This window comes from Electrophorus electricus, chromosome 5 (genome assembly GCF_013358815.1).
Source record: "Electrophorus electricus isolate fEleEle1 chromosome 5, fEleEle1.pri, whole genome shotgun sequence".
NCBI lineage: Eukaryota > Metazoa > Chordata > Actinopteri > Gymnotiformes > Gymnotidae > Electrophorus > Electrophorus electricus.
In genome coordinates this window covers 24,179,995-24,198,491 of record NC_049539.1, presented here as the reverse complement: position 1 = coordinate 24,198,491, position 18,497 = coordinate 24,179,995, and the positions used below count along the sequence as shown (strand labels likewise).

At 37.3% G+C, this 18,497-nt stretch overlaps 1 protein-coding gene across 3 annotated transcripts in view; it reads right to left on the bottom strand.

Moving 5' to 3' along the window:
* LOC113592079 (H-2 class I histocompatibility antigen, Q8 alpha chain-like) overlaps window positions 1-9,092 on the bottom strand; it is a 144,108-nt gene extending 135,016 nt beyond the window's left edge. For all 3 annotated transcript variants that reach the window (XM_035526210.1, XM_035526211.1, XM_035526212.1), the window contains exon 1: window positions 8,978-9,092. In XM_035526210.1, the coding sequence (XP_035382103.1) occupies window positions 8,978-9,053 (76 nt within the window). In that variant the 5' untranslated portion in view covers window positions 9,054-9,092. The remainder of the gene's footprint in view (window positions 1-8,977) is intronic.
* Between the last annotated feature and the right edge of the window lie 9,405 nt (window positions 9,093-18,497).

Below are 18,497 nucleotides of genomic sequence, written 5' to 3'. Positions count from 1 at the left end.
TTTGCTATTCAATTTTACCTGAATATGGATTGTTATTGTTTTCTGGGGTCTCATCTGTTACAGTATGTATACATACATATAAACATGATGTTTTGTAATATGCAGTGAGTTAATTGTACTGAATTCACATACACACACACGCATACCTGATATTCTTCAAACGTTACATAATTAATTATTACATCATTATTTCCGATTATCTCTTAATATTTTAAATGACAAGATATTTGTATGCATGTATGATTTTACATCATTGTGTGTTTGCTATTATAAATAAGACACCAATAATGTGGAACTAATGTGGAAGGTGACCCTCTGCACCCTCTGAGCTCACTCACAGGAAGTGATGTCACACTCATTTACACCACTAGCCTTCAGATAGTCTCATTTTTAAGATGTGTTGTAATCTGTTTGAAAATGAAATGAGTGAAAATGCCCTCCTGTTTCTCACAAAGAAGTAAGAATTGAACACGCAAATGACGTTCTTGTACACAAAGCTAATAAGCAACTTCAGTTTTTGTCCATTGCTTTGCTTTTTTAGAGGATGATTCTCATTAACTGAACCACATCAGAACATAATTTTGTCATTTTTCTGATGATCCAGCTGGACTTGTCCACAACAACCAAGAACAGCAAAATAAAACCAGTTCTAAACTACTTCTAATGTAAGAGACATCTCGTCCCAGTTTGCAAAAATATATTCATACACAAAGGAAGTTGGCAAATGGTGTGTGTGTAGTTATTTGAACTTTTTTATGAAGCCAACATCAGTTTGCTTATTCTGCAGTGAGTAAAGATAAAGTTATGTCCTTATGAGAGTAACTGATCATCCAGCCATGGTTTAGTCATATCATGAGATTGATCTCATGTGAGTGAGTGAGAGTGAACTTGGTAAAAACAGGGTTTGTGTGGTTGTACTGCAGTGAGGATGTTGGTGGACAGTCTTGCGGTTGGAAAAAATTAGCCAGCAATGGCATGCCTGCAAAGACAGATGCAAACACACTTGTATGAATGTACACTCATACACACTCATATGTATGCACTTAGGCAAATAGATACACACTCACATTCATATGAACACATACTGGCATACACACTCAGGTGATGAACAAATGTATGGAAATACACAAACTTACATACACTCAGGCGTACACACACACACACACACACACACACACACGCACACCTTGCATTTAGAATATGATTTCATTCATGTCATTGCATTTCTGCATTTTGATTAATAGCATGAAACCCTGAAAAGACGTTGTTTTAGTTATTTTATAATTACGTGTGGAAAGAGAAGTGAAAACACACACACACGCGCACGCACACGCACACGCACACAAACACACACATCAGAGACAATCACACAATTACAACTCCCAGATTAGTAAATTCCTCCATGATAATGGGTTACAGAAGTTCTTTTTTGTTTGCATGAAGATAGAACAAAAGGAACACCAAGAAAACCTGTGACATCAACATAAGGATTTACTATCAGACATTGAGCCCACAGGATTTCCCAAGAAAGAAACACTGCCTTCACATCCTCCAGCTCCTTCTATCCTCACTAACTTCTATATGGGGACTGTCCTGACCAGATCTGTCACAGTCTGGTATGGGAACTGAATTGTCTCAGACTGCAAGTCCCTAGAGAGGATTGTGAGAGCAGCTGAAAACATTATCTGGGTCTCCACCCACCATCACCACCTCCTACCACAAGCTCTGCATCCGTTTGGCGTTCTGCATTGTTAATGATTCCTCCCACCCCTCTCACACTCTCTCCACCCTCCTGCCATCTGGCAGAAGGTACAAGAGATCCATGCCACCACCGTCTGACTCCACAACAGTTTTTTTTTTTTTCCCAGAGGCGGTCAGACTAGTGAACACTCTGCTTTTGATATTGTACTGTACAGTTTTTCAGTGACAGACCTCCTGAAATGACACACAAGCAGTGACCAAACCTTAACCTTTCATCTCTTCAGTCTGTATTTACTCTCTCTGGTGAGTGGGCAGTCTAAATGGCCTTTTTCTTCTATGAAAATTAACTAACCAAAGAATAAATAACTATGCGTTGGTTTGGAGAGCAACATGAACAGCATGACTGGTGAAAGCAGAGTCTGTTAGCAGCTACATTGCAAAATAATAGTGTTGTGATGCTGATATCGTTAATATAGAGGGTGTTTTCCACAGAGCAGAACCACTACAGGCTACAAATACTGTGTTTGGTTCATGTGGTTTTGACACATGGGCATTAAAAGTTCAATTGCTGCAGTTCAATTGTGTGGCTGGAAAACATTCAAATACACGCATGCACATATATGCATACTTCAAACACATGCACAAACAGGCATACATCAAACACATGCCAAACACACGCACACATACTTAAAATTCAGGCATGAATTCTGCTGTTTATATTACTCCTTCTAATACGTTCTCTGCCTTAAATGTCAAAGTTCAAAACAATTTGTTTCAACAACATTTACTTACCAGAGACCTTTTTAAAAAGAAACAATTACCAGGTGCACACACACTAGAGGTACACTTACTTTATAGATACACACCTTATTAGATGCATTTTGTAAGTGAATAATCAGACTGTCTCCTCTCTGTTGCAAAGATATTTGTAGGTTTCCTGATTTAAAAGTATGTAGATGAGAGACATCATCAGCTGGTTGTGCACAGAGTGCTGAGACATAGTCAGTGAGGGCATCAGGGTGGCAGGATACAGCTACACAGCAGGTAGGCCCAAAAACTCTGAGAATACAGATGAGATAGTGTGATGGGCTTTGGGATCATTTTACCAAGTCCAACATACTTTACTTTGCAGTATAAATGTCATAGTGTTTACCAGATGTCCTTGAGTGAACTTCTGTTACCATTCAACATTAAACCAGGCTACTGTTCACATCTCTGCCTGTGGGACCTGAACTGAGGTGGCAAAACATGTCCATGTGGTTTTGACACTAGTCGGTGAAAATAACAGAGGTTCAGAGCTGCGGTTGGAAAATAATCAGACCATGATGTACACATACAAACCGATACACTTACACACACACACACACACACACAGTGGTGCTTCTACCATATGTGAACATAAAGCGAAGTCTGAAAGTATCAAGTTAACCAAGTCATTTAGTTTGGTGTTTAAAGTGAAAAGTGATCAGATGAATGGGTTTGCTGAGATAATCCCAGTTTTAACACAAATGTTCTTCTGTCTAGATGATTTTTACAATGAAAAAATGTTGGTTTCAACATCTTAAATCCTGTCATGAATGTAATTCAAGTTTCAACATTCAGTTACTCTGATTAACTGTCATTACCAAAACCATCAGTGAGATTGTGGGTAGGAAACAGCAATTTTAATAAGATATAAAAATATTTAACCTGCCCTTCTGTATCTCTACTGGATCTCTAATGAACAGAAAGTAGCTGTCAAACATGTCTAATGTAGAGTCTAAATTACCAAGACAGGTCAAGCTATCAGTTTCCATAAGCAGATGAAGAGTTGTAAGGTTTTCCATGAGCTTGCAGTCTGAAATCACGAGATGAGAACATGAGAATGAACCCAAGCAGGTGCACACAGAGATGGAATTAATACTAACAGGGAGGTTATAAATTTATTAATAATCAATGTTTACATCCCACAACATTTCAGTGATAATGTATAAACATCTGCAGTATTCTGGCAAATAGTGATAGGACAGATTGACACACACACACACACACACACACACACACACACACACACACACACACACACACACACACACACACACACCTCCTCAGTAACAACATGCTTTAATGTAATACAGCAGTGTTCCATCCCATTTACTGTGGTTTGAACAGAGAGAACAGTAATATAAGAGCTCTTACTGCCCACTACTGGCACACCAGGACCTTTTCATGCCACCAAAAGCAAATGGAATCCAAATATTTCTGGATACCAACATAAGAAAAGATATATACAGTCATATAAGCAATATGCCTGAATACTGATGGAGACTGACTCACTGACCGTAACCTTTAAGAATACTACTTGGTAAAAGGATGAACATTTCAACAAAATACAGCAATTCAACAAAAGTATAATTCAGAACATTTTGCTCAACGAATATTACAAAGCATACATTTCCATCCACATTGCTTATGTAGCCAACAGGGGATTAAAGCCAATAGCCACCAATCAGAACCAAGTGAATGACATCATGGTAAATTAATGTGTCCAGCGTCCATTCACTGTTCCCACAGCTGAGACGGTCCTATAACCATTACACTGCAGGCTTTAGGCATAAACTACTCAGTACCTACACTGAACCCACTGTGGAAGATGTGTAGTTACAAGGAGAAGAATGAGAGTGGATCTACCAGAGGCTTTCTGCAGTGTAATGGGTAATAGCATATAAATGGTGACAAATACAAATAAATAACAATAACCCAGTTAAGAGCTACACCTTCAGGAGCTGGTGGAGGCAGAATGTCCATCAGACCCTAAAAAATGAAACATCCACAAAACAGTACTCAAGACAGATAATGACCAGAATGAGAATACCATTAAATCATTGCTGTTTAGTACATAGTTAATAGTTCACAGTCATCCTGATGACAAACCCCCACTTACATTCACTGGGAATATCTGAAACAGACTGGAAAGCTGTAAAACAAATAACAATCATTTGGATAAACAAACAGTTCTTCCTCACTCACCAGGCTATACCATCATCTTCCTCCACATGAGAAGTCCAGCACCAAAACCAGAGAGAATGAGGAGAACAGCCAAGACACCAATGATGACTAGAGAGGAACCTTCTCGAACAACAGAACACAACGCAGTCAGACCTTCATTAGACACTAACACACATCATTTTCAATAGAGATTTGTTTTCTTGCACCTGGAAGCAGGACTCTGTGATCAGCCACTCTCAGCACTAACTCAGTCCACTGTGATGAACTACACAGGTGTAGTCATTCTTGTCCAGCTCCTCAGGTGAGACTGTCAGAATGCTTCTCTTCTGGAAGGTTCCATCCTGGTTGGGTAATGTCTCTCTGAGCTCCATGTTCTCATGCAGGTCCTCTCCATTCTTCTGCCAGGAGATCATCACTTCTTTGGGGAAGAAACCTGTAGCATGACACACCACTGGAGAAGTGGAGTCCTTCTGGAACAGGATCACCTCAGGAGGAACTACAGGGAGGAGGGATGGGTGGTGTAGGAGACAAAAAAGGAGCTGAAAATCTATCAAAACAAACAATGTAAATAAAAATTCCCAACTTTCCTTAACCTGTCCCTTCTGTTCTCACCGTCTGCCTCACCTATATCTGGTTTTCCTTCCTCAGGGCACAGGGGCACGATTCTCAGAATAAGTGACACGGAGTCAGAGATGCTGAGAAGCACACATGCTTTATTCAGGCTTACATGAGTATATAAAGATGGCAAAGAATATGAGTGGAAAGTATGTAAATCATTTAGCAGGTTCAAGATGTTCAGACATTGCAGGATGTACAGTATCTAAAGAAAGACATCAACTGCCCGAAGATACTACAAACCTTAGTTGATATTTCACATACATAAAAATAAATATGAAGTATGTTCAGCAGACAGATCTGCTGTACAAATGAGTGTAAAGGATGAATCTATTTACAGGAAAATAATTTTTCTTGTAGAAAATTCTAACTATCAGGATACAGTCTGTTATTGCTCTACTTTTCTGATTATTCATACATTATGGGTATATGAATATAGAGAAGTTATGATGAACTCTTATATATACTGTATAAATGATGGTACATGATGATCAACATGGAGAAAAATCAAGTTACCACAAAAAAGAAAGAATGAAGGAAAATAGTGTGTAGTGAAGAAGGACTTCAAATTATTCTCCTGATTAAATTTTGAGCAGGTCAGGTTGGGCTTTCTCTCACCCAGGGGCCACGGACAGAAACCAGGACCCCTCTGGCACCTTGATGCTGCGCAACAAACCCAAAACGCTGATATCCGAGCTGATCTCTTACCTCACTCACTTGGCTTTTTGACCCTTCCCCCTTCTTAGGTGTCATAAAACCCACAGACTAGAATGCGGGAAGCTCTTAACAGCCTGGTTATACTTCAAGGAATTGTGACCATAAATCCCATCAGACTCAAACCCTTAACAGGATAACAAACTATTCTCATCCCACAGGTTCACAAAGTAACAACTTGCTATTTAACCTACTATGATGTTAAACAGTAATCAGCCCGTAACGTATGGCTATTTTAAGATAATCTTCAAATTGTGCCGTTTTCTTAAATTATTTGAAAAGTGTTCATTACTCCATTATCTCATTGCTTTTTTCATTACTTGTTCCTTATGAAATTGCATTATTCATCCTAATCAGTTCAGTTGTATGTTGTTTACCTCATGTTGTCAACAAATTGTTAACCACTCCTAATTGTGTTTATAAGAAATCTTATATGAGCTAGTTAGACAAAATATATTAAAGTCAGTAGTATTCAACTTCTAGAAAGTAGAAATTAATTAGGTCGATTATCCAATTACTTCATCCATTTTAGGGTTTGATGCTTCATTCACTAATTTTAATTTATTCAAGTTCTTGAGGTAGAAATGCAAGTTCAAGTTTGGTTTATTTGTCACATACATAGTCAACTCACAGTGAAATGGTTTGAGAGTGCTCTGTCCAAACTGAGGAAAAAATCAGGGGTGCATAGAGAAATATATATCTATATATATACAAAATATATTAACAATGTATGTACAATATATGTATATTATGTATATTATGTTTATATATATTATATATATTAGGGGCGGGACTTTAACGCGTTAATTTCGATTAATTAATTACAGGGAAAATAACGCAATAAAAAATTTAACGCATTTTAATCACACTTTTGCACCGTGGAACGTTTCTCAGTGCACGCGTTCCAGGCATACAGATTATATTGACGCACAGTGTGATGAGCATGATGGAGATGACGGAAAAGGCTACGCTGGTGGATGGGAAATTTAAATACAAGAAACTTCCAGATGGAAGTACAAACAAAAATGTTGTTATTTGCACTTTATGCACGAAGGAGTTTGCTTATCACAGGAGCACTTCCACCCTTCATTACCACCTCAACGCAAATAATGTTGGGGCTAGCGCGCAGGTCAAAAATGTTAACTTAGCTGCTAAATGTGATAGTATTCCTAGTACGAGCAAACAGTGTCGCCAGTCAACACTCGACCACATGTCGGGGTTCACATTCAGAAACAAAATGACCAATTCACTGGCGAGGGGATTGCTGTGGACTGTAGACCGCTCTCTGTGGTCGAAGATAAAGGGTTACAAGAGACGCTGCAAATTGCGTCAGCTGATGCAAGTTACGAACTGCCGTCCAGAAAGACAATGTCGAAAAAAATCCAGCAGCTGTATGATGAGCAAAGGGAAGTAAAACAGGTTATTGTGAAGATTAATTAATTCGATTAATTAATTACAAAGCTTCTAATTAATTAGATTAATTTTTTTAATCGAGTCCCACCCCTAATATATATATATATATATATATATATATATATATATATATATATATATACATATATATATATATATATATATATATATATACATATACATATATATATATATATATATATATATATATATATATATATATACATATACATATATATATATATATATATATATATATATATATATATATATATATATATACATACACACACAATGTACAGTTCCATCTTACAATTGAACATATTTACACTTACATGTTACATGGTGGTGGTGGTCCCCACAGTTTATCAGTTTCCCTGATTCAGGGCCCGAATGGCCTGTGGGAAGAAGCTCCTCTTCAGTCTCTCTGTCTTGGTCTTCAGGGAGCGAAAGCGCTTCTCTAACCTCAACAGAGAGAAGAGCCTATTGATGGGATGGGTGGGGTCCTTCACAATCCTCCTGGCCTTGGTCTGGCACTGCTTGTAATAGATGGTCTGCAGGTCATGAAGTTCCGTATGACTGATGCGCTCTGCTGAACGCACCACCCTTTGGAGTGCTCGTCTGTCTTGCTTGGTGCTGTTCCCAAACCAGACTGTGATGTTCCCCGTGAGGATGCTTTCGATAGTGCAGGTGTAGAAGTTCCGCAGTACCTTGGAGGGCAGTCTGAAGTCTCTTAGGCGTCTGAGGTGGTAAAGACGCTGACGAGCCTTCTTTGCCAGGGAGTTGGTATGGCGGGACCAGGACAGGTCCTGCGAGATGTGAACACCGAGGTACCTGAAACTATCTACTCTCTCCACCGTGGTTCCACTGATCCTCACAGGTCGGTAGTGCCACTCCTGCTTCTTTCTGCAATCCATGATCAGCTCCTTTGTCTTACTGATGTTTAGGAGGAGATTATTTTCCTGGCACCAGTTTTCCAGGTGTTTAATCTCCTCCAGGTAGGCCCTCTCATTGTTGTCCGAGATCAGTCCCATGACGATGGTGTCGTCAGCAAACTTGACAGTGATGGTGGAGCTGGAAGTGGCTGTGCAGTCGTAGGTGTACAGTGAGTAGAGCAGGGGGCTTAGGACACAACTCTGAGGAGCTCCAGTGCTGAGGATGAGGGTGGATGAGGCACAGTTGCCCACCCGTACTAATTGTGGTCTGTCTGTTAGGAAGTTGGAGATCCAGTCACACAGGGATGTATGCAGTCCTACATCCTCCAACTTAGTAATGAGTAGGGAGGGGATGTTAGTGTTAAATGCTGAACTGTAGTCGACAAACAGCATTTTAACATAATTACCCTCCCTTTGTCCAGGTGGGTCAGTGTGGTGTGGAGCAGATGTGCAATTGCATCGTCAGTGGAGCGGTTGTGGCGGTATGCAAACTGCAGTGGGTCCATGGAGGCTGGCAGTGAAGATGTGATGAAATCTCTGACTAACTTTTCGGAAGAATATAACCGTTAACATTTGTTAGAAAGTCAAACGATAATAATCTCTGAACTTACATCCAGACAAGTGAACACTAACGGCGAGAATGAACAGGGTTTGCGTTATTGTTCCTTTGCGATACATCTTTTCCATTAAGACATTATTTCACCTTTCATTTCAACACGATTAATCTTAAATACACATCTGCCGCTAGAGAAAGTTCACTAGACTAGATTGTGAGTTTCAGTGCCAAAAATAGAAATTTTCCCACCTCATTTGTTTATTTGCATCTGTTAACGTGAGAATAATAAACAAACAACTCAAAATTTACAAATAAATATTTCTGACATTAAAAAATAAATAACTGAATAAAGATCAGTGACTAATATAGCCACCCTTTTTTTCAATAACAGTCATAAACTTTCGACTCAAGGAGTCTGTCAGTTTCTTAATCTGTTGATGATCTACTTTTTGTGCATCAGCAACCACAGCCTCCCAGACACCATAGAGCTGTACTGTATTCCTTTACTGTATAGCTCCCATTTAAGAAGGGCCCACAAGTTCTCAATAGGGTTTAGGTCAGGTGAGGAGGGAGCCATGTCATTATTATTTCATCTTTAAGGCCTTTACTGGCTAGCCACACATTGGAGTACTTCAAAGCCTGCGATAGAGCATTGTCCTGCATAAAAATCATGGTCTTCTTGAAAGATGCAGACTTTTTCCTGTACTACTGCTTGAAGAAAGTGTCTTCAGCCTGCAGGCAGAAGGTTTGAGAGTTGATTTTGAGTCCATCTTCAACCCAAAAAGGTCCAATTAGCTCATCTTTAATAATTCGAGGCCATAGCAGTACCCCACCTCCACCTTGCTAGTGTCTGAGTCTCTGTGCCCGTTACTGATCCAGACACGGGCCCATCCATCTGGTCCGTCAAGAGTCGTTCTCGTCTCATCAGTAGATAAAATCTTTGAAAAATCGGTCTTCAGATATTTCTTGTCCCAGTCTTGAGGTACACCTATGTCATGATGTTACTGAGCCTCAACCCATCTCAGCTGCCATGGCTACTCCCACCACCCCGATGTTCACTGCTGTAGTCCACCACACCTCCACCCAGCCAACTACTTCTCTGTTGCCCTTGATGGACGTTCTCTGGATGGGTTTTGGACACATGCACAGCATCGGGAAAAAGCTAGGACCTCTAGAAAAACAGACTAGACATTAATTTAAAAAAAAAAAGTATTATTTATTTATTTTTCTTTTAAAATTGTTATTGTTGTGGTGACCATTGTCAGCCAGAGGAGGATGGAGGCCCCCATTTGAGTCTTGGTTCCTCTGAATGTTTCTTCCTCATGTTCTAGGGAGTTTTTCCTTGCCAGTGTGTCTTGCTCAATGGGGGCTTGGACTTGCACATTTGTAAAGCTGCTTTGTGACAACATCTGCTGTAATTCTTTTGACAAGCAGTGTATTCCTGCAATCAAAGAAAAGACAGGAGTCTTCATTATAGGAATTTGGACATAAAATATGTTATTTATTCTTCTTATTTATTTAATCCTTGCCTGTTAAGGCCAAAACTTGTCACAACTATTGTGATTCATTATACACTATCGTCTCTTAGTGAATTTGATTTTAAAAAAGAGCAAAACGTTAAGAAAAAAGGTTCTTGAACAGTGTAAATGATACATTTTTTAATGGTTAATATTTTATCTAAAATTTTAGTTAAAATGCATCAATGTACACAAATACTATAGGTAAAACAAGCTGTAATAATCCTCAAGGAAAGGCTAAGATCTAGATAAAAGATTTAGAGTGCAATGTATTATATAATATTTAGATTTTATGAACTTCTAAACCACAGTACCTGGACACTCATCCAGACCTAGCTGCAGAATGCAGAAAATTATGCCCAGTTAACTGCTGAGGTGGGTAAGACAGTAGACCCAGACAAGTTGAAAACCACACTACTATCTGAAAAAAAAACCCTCTTCGAATAAAATCTTGTAGATTGATTCATCAAGCAATCGAGTAAAGCTTGTCCCTTGTGCACAGTATCACACAGCAACCTCGTGCTTACAGCACGTGCGCTGACAGTGCAGTTTTCAGTGAGTTTTAATTTTCATGAGCGAGTATGTGGCGCTATCTAGTGACCGTTAAGAAAAACCGGTCCATAAAAGCACAGATTCACATTGGCGTTTTCTATGATTGTTTTTAATCGTGATGCCTTACACACTGTATCTCTTCTACTGAAAAGAAGAAAAGGAAAAATGGCTATAAAATATGGTTTATGAATTTTACATCATTGAATTCTGTATGATTATAGACAGCACTTTTTGTAGTACGTACAGTAGATTATAGCAGTCCATATCGAAAACATTCTGGGAATTATTCATATGTTAATTAAAGAATAATTTTAAAAATGGGAAAATCTTGTTTCATTTGTGACATTACTTGAATGGTGTCATTTTACTGCCAGAAACCGAGTGCGATTGCGAGAGAAGTTTAAAAACATTCAAGCAGTACTCACGGATTTCCTTTGCTGGTATGCAAAAAAAAACAAAACAAAACAAAAACAAAACTACATCCTGCTCTCGCACCTGCTCCTCTTTCCTTTTGTGGAGCTGGTGAACATCTTTATGCTCTTACACTCGGCCGCCATAAACCTTCAACCAATCATAAAGAAATAGTGGATTTTGACCAATTCAGTTATTCCTGCTGCTCCTCTGCATTTTCATTGATTGGGAAAGGCACGATGAAAATTATGCCCACCGTTATATTCCACTGTGTAGACATAGACAGAGAATAACATTGTCCAGGACAGGCCAGCAGAGGGAGCCAAAGGTGTTCTCATTCCGTTTAGGATTGCGACGCTCCAGATCCAATTTATATTGTAGATTTTATTAAGATGAAGAACCAGAGCAGTTGTAGAGAACCTTCGATCTATAGATCAACTGTAGCACTCCAGCAACACTTAGTGACTAGCTGGATGATTAATATATTTTACATGTATGTATTCTCTTTATTCAGTATATATAAAGGTCATATACAAAAGTTAAGTCAAGTATATATTTATTGTCGTCACAGACATATCCAGTGTGCAGTACCCAGCAGGATGAAATAACATTTTCCTGGACTGTAAGGTGCAAGATACATGCACACACGCATGGCATACACAGTGCTGACATGAAGAGTACAGTGAGAAGGGGATGTCAAAAAAAGATGGTGAAAATAAGTTAAACATGTAAATGGACCCTTTCTTTGCTATCAAAGTGTCATATGCCTTAATCACTTAATTTTGTTCTTAATCTGTACTCTATCAAGAACTATTCATTAAAACAACACATTGAAGTAACAATTTGTGTTTTTTGTGTACCTTTTAATGCACATGACACATGACAAAGATCTTGAGACAATGTGACAGAAAACATAATGTATAGTTATGGACTTCTTTAATATGTTGACTATTTGGTTTCTACCATTGCACAGAATACTGGCACTCATTTTTATTCATCTAAATACAAACATGGGAACAGGGAAAAGGGGTAAAAATGTCTCTTACTTTTCTCTCTCTCTCTCTCTCTCTCTCTCTCTCTCTCTCTCTCTCTCTCTCTCTTTTTCTCACTTTCAAGAAATTCTGTAGGTTTCATTATTAATTATCCTATATGGTTGCAAAGTGCTTTCTGTCAATTTCTATTGAAAAATATCTTTAGTAATTTTCATTAAACCTTTCCTTCCTGTCTGTCACAATAAAGTTATGAGGAGTGTGTGCACAGAAATATTTTTGGTGACCAGCAGGTGAACAACGCAACACGAGGCACAGACATTTTCATTAATATTCACTCAAATATTTGGTTTTGTGTTGATATGTGTTGATATGCATGATCTGCATATAATATTAATCTTTGTATTTCAAACGCAGTAATGTTAGAAATCTGGAATTAGCCTGATAATGGAGGTTACTTAGCAAAATAAAGAGTACATTTTTATGGTTAAATTAAATTTATGATTTCACATATTTGGGCAGTTCTTCTATTTTTTTTTAAACTGATATGATTCAAAATTGTATTATTTGTGGTGATTACAACTGGATTCCTTGGACAAATATTATTATTATTATTATTATTATTAAATGTCATTATTACCTATAATTCTGTTGAATTTCAATGAGCCAGACAATGAATAAGATTCCAAATCCTAGCGATGCCAGTGTTGATTAATAGATCTGTTATTCTCATGATGATTTAAAATCTTTCACTGCTTACAAACATGTTTCAAAAGATTTGAAGTCTTCATTCAAAGAGATTATGTATTCATGCTCGAGGAACATACTTTACTTCTGTTGAATGGAAGAATACAAAACGTGGTTCCACAACTTCAGCGTGTCTGTGTGTTCTGTGGCTTTTCTTATTGGAGAATAGTTGACTATATCTGCATCGTGATCCTGTAGAAACACAGAACAATAAAGCTGAACCTTATAAAACTGATATTTCACAGATTACTGTAATAATACAATCAAATGGACCACTTGTTTTCATTTATATGAATGGAAGATTCAAATATTCACACTACTTTATAAAAACATATTACTTTTCTTAGCCTCTGATAAAATAAATAAAATAATGAGAGCCTGTTTTTAAAAATGCAAATATATAAACTGGAAAATATAAAGTAGAGTTCTTCAAAAATATCCAATTTTGGGTTTTAATGTTCCTTTTAAATGTTTAATGGAAATGTAAACTAATGCACATTCATTTATATTTACTAAGTTTAACAAATGTTTACATATACGTTCATAGTGATTTTAAAATTAACATTCCCTTCGTTTACCTCTTTTGTGCATAGGATATCAGAGTTGCCATCTGTTGGAATAAATGACAATTATAATCCATTTTACTATTAAAATGAAAAATACAAAAATTATCATATAGATTATTTCACCAGTATATATGATTTTAAAGAGCAATATAATGACAGCTGTTTTTTTTTTCTTTCTCCATAACAAAAGTAGGTAAAGCTAAATTTATAATAAAAATAAGAATTTTTTCTTCAGTAATAAAATGGGACCTGGAATAAATTTTATTACACTCACTACATTTACTGAGAAATACTGACAGTAAATATATATATATATATATATATATATATATATATATATATATATATATATATATATAAAGTCCATATATAAGTCAACATGATGAGAACATGATGATTATGGAGGAGACACTTTACCTTTTGTGTCTTTTCTGTTCTTCTGTTTGGCAAAGACAATGATGAGAAGGGAACTGAGGAGAATCACAATCGCTGCACCAGTGGCCACGGTGAGAGTGAATAAACCCCTATAGAAACTGTCATCTTAGAGAAAATGAGAACATTTTCACATTCAAGTCATATTACATTTAAATGTTTGGCATTTAGCAGACACTCTTATCCAGAGTGACTTACAAAAGTGCTTTGTCAATCACTCATGGAATGTATCCTAGCCTGTACAGTAGGTTACAGTCCAAGATACTGTTGAACTAGAATGCTGTTGAAATACAGGGATCAATACTGATACCTGGAAGTGCAAAATAAGCATCTATATCAAACATAATACCAAACAATAAGTACTAGAGTTTCTGTTACTCAACATAGGTGCAGGATCAATGGTAATTTAAGTATTCTACCAATAGATTAGTGTTCAGTCTGCATTTGAAGACTGCAAGGGACTATCTGGGAGCCAGGACAGAGAATAGTCTCCATGCATGTCTTCCATGAGACCTGAAGCACGGTGTTTCTAGCTGATCTGAACTTGAGGTCCGAAGTACTCGAGGCATGAATTGGGCTTTGACCCCTGTAGTCAACAAGTTTTACTAAGAAATTTAGCTGATACACAGAAAACACCAAGGATATACAATGGGAAATATATTTTATCAACCTGCAATGTGAGAGAATTGACTGTAAACCCAACTGTCTACTAACCCAAGAACAGGAGAAGCAAGCAAGCTAGGAAAAGAGAAATGGCAAACCTTTAGCTATGTCAGGGCTCTCAGAAGGTGTTTTAGTTCTGTCTAAAAAAGAAATATATTTGCAAGATAAATAATAATCTTCAGTGCTACTTGCATAAATGTCCATTAAATATTTAATAATGGGGGGTGTGTATAATATACATTAATCCATGATTAAGTGTGTTAATTTGCAATGGTTTGACCAGTGTGTTATTGAAAAACAATATCAGTGTTCTTGGCTCTAAAGGCAATGCATTAGTAAAGGAATATTCTCAGATTAGATTATTACCTTTGACATGTAAATATGTTGTGTTGCTAAAGGTTATCTTATCATTTAGCAGCAAACTGCAGTAATACAGTCCTGAATCTGTGGGATCCACTGCAGTGATGGTGAGAGAGGCATTCTTGTCATTCACAAACATCACAGTTCGATTGTTTGGAGTGAAGAAGTAACAATTGTTTGAGTTGCGATTTTTACATGCAACACATTGTGGTACAGAGTTACTCGTCTGTTTGATCCAGAATATGAAAGCGTGACCATGCAGGTTGTGTTGGCACCACATAGTGACATCAACACCAGGTTCTGCCATCTGAGTGTTTTGAGAGTACAGAGACACTGGGAACAAACCTGCAACCCACAATGACAGTAGATCAAACACTGCAGATCAAACACTGCTGAAACATGATTATTATTGGACCACTCGTTATCATTTGTGCAGTTTGCATCTGACAATAATCTTAGCGAGCTTAGTGCTATGAGACATTATACTTAAAATCTAAACTTTATGTAAGACTGGCCAACTGTTTAATATTTTAACATAACAGACAGAAAAGCGAAATTTTAAATTAGAATTATTAGAAATCTTCCATGTATGAAACAATTAAGCAAAGCTTATAATACAGTTCATGGTTTTTCTTTCAGTTTAATAATGTCCTGAATTAATACTACTTACCTACACCACAGAGGATCAGAGACAGAATTGAAGTGAAATCCATTGTATCTTAACAGACCCCAGACAACGAGGAAATCTGTGTCAGATTAAGGTCTGCTGATGTATGTAGAGGAGGTGTGGCTTTCACCATGGACAAACTAATATGTGAGCGGGATGTAAAATGAACACAGTTATATATCTATAATGCACTAAATTCAATTCTGTTTTGAATAGTAGGAATCATTAGTATAACAAAAAACAAAACAGGAAAAAACTGTATAAAAAACTTATTGCAGTGGTTGAAAAAATGTATGTACCATATCTATAAATTACACACTGCACAGGAAAACAACCTTTTGTAATTGTTTTAATTAATTTTTACAATCTTGATATTAGAAAGTTTACACTCTCCTGTTAATTACATTCTAATAATTTAATTTCTGTTTAAGTTCTGATTTGTTCTGATAACTATAGACATGTTTTAGTGTATTTTATTTAGTTTCCTGAAACATTGTAATTATGTGATAACTGAATGTATAGAGACCTATTGAAATAAACTGGTACATCACACTTAACACGTTATAGCTCCATGGACATGGAATTTGTGAACACTACTCCCTTGAATTACTTCCTTGAATGTGTTCACACAAAATGTTTATACAGGCATCAATGAGCGCACGTTAGGAAATGTGTTAGCGTTAGCCCTTCAGGCCACCGGAGGTCTGCCTTACAGGAATTCTAGTGTTGTCTCCATGGTTACATTCTACTCACCTGATTTCCTTTATCCGTCTCCAAAACGACCACTTATGCTACTCTGTGTGAAGTATTGTCAGCTCTGTAGTCAGCGTTACCAAGCTGTTTCTTGCTCTGTTGTCTCGTGTACTGAACCTAACCCGTGTTTTTCCATCTCTGATCCCTGCTTAGCCCTTTGTACTGGTGCTGGTTTTCTCTCTGTCTTCTCTGGTGTTTGATCCTGCTCTGTATTTTAGATTACTCTTGACCTTGTCTTTTTGAACTGCCTTTTGCTATTCAGTTTTACCTGAATATGGATCGTTATTGTTTTCTGGGGTCTCATCTGTTACAGTTTGTATACATACATATAAACATGATGTTTTGTAATATGCAGTGAGTTAAATGTACTGAAGACACATACACACACACGCATACCTGATGTTCTTCAAACGTTACATAATTAATTATTACATAATTATTTCCAGATATCTCTTAATATTTTAAATGACAAGATATTTGTATGCATGTATGATTTTACATCATTGTGTGTTTGCTATTATAAATAGGACACCAATAATGTGGAACTAATGTGGAAGGTGACCCTCTGCGCCCTCTGAGCTCACTCACAGGAAGTGATGTCACACTCATTTACACCACTAGCCTTCAGCTAGTCTCATTTTTAAGATGTGTTGTAATCTGTTTGAAAATGAAATGAGTGAAAATGGTTCTTTTCTCCTGGTGTTACCTTCACTGTTCAGAAAAAGCCCTCCTGTTTCTCACAAAGAAGTAAGAATTGAACACGCAAATGACCTTCTTGTACACAAAGCTAATAAGCAACTTCAGTTTTTGTCCATTCCTTTGCTTTTTTAGAGGATGATTCTCATTAACTGAAACAAATCAGAACATAATTTTGTCATTTTTCTGATGATCCAGCTGGACTTGTCCACAACAACCAAGAACAGCAAAATAAAACCAGTTCTAAACTTCTTCTAATGTAAGAGACATCTCGTCCCAGTTTGCAAAAATATATTCATACAAAAAGGAAGTTGGCAAATGGTGTGTGTAGTTATTTGAACTTTTTTATGAAGCCAACATCAGTTTGCTTATTCTGCAGTGAGTAAAGATAAAGTTATGTCCTTATGACAGTAACTGATCATCCAGCCATGGTTTAGTCATATCATGAGATTGATCTCATGTGAGTGAGTGAGAGTGAACTTGGTAAAAACAGGGTTTGTGTGGTTGTACTGCAGTGAGGATGTTGGTGGACAGTCTTGTGGTTGGAAAAAATTAGCCAGCAATGGCATGCCTGCACAGACAGATGCAAACACACTTGTATGAATGTACACTCATACACACTCATATGTATGCACTTAGGCAAATAGATACACACTCACATTCATATGAACACATACTGGCATACACACTCAGGTGATGAACAAATGTATGGAAAGACACAAACTTACATACACTCATATGAATACACACAGGCATATACATACACTCACACCACTCATATGAACACACTTAGGCGTACACACACACACACACACCTTGTATTTAGAATATGATTTCATTCATGTCATTGCATTTCTGCATTTTGATTAATAGCATGAAACCCTGAAAAGACGTTGTTTTAGTTATTTTATAATTACGTGTGGAAAGAGAAGTGAAAACACACACACACGCGCACGCACACGCACACACACACAAACACACACGCACACATCAGAGACAATCACACAATTACAACTCCCAGATTAGTAAATTCCTCCATGATAATGGGTTACAGAAGTTCTTTTTTGTTTGCATGAAGATAGAACAAAAGGAACACCAAAAAAACCTGTGACATCAACATGAGGATTTACTATCAGACATTGAGCCCACAGGATTTCCCAAGAAAGAAACACTGCCTTCACATCCTCCAGCTCCTTCTATCCTCACTAACTTCTATATGGGG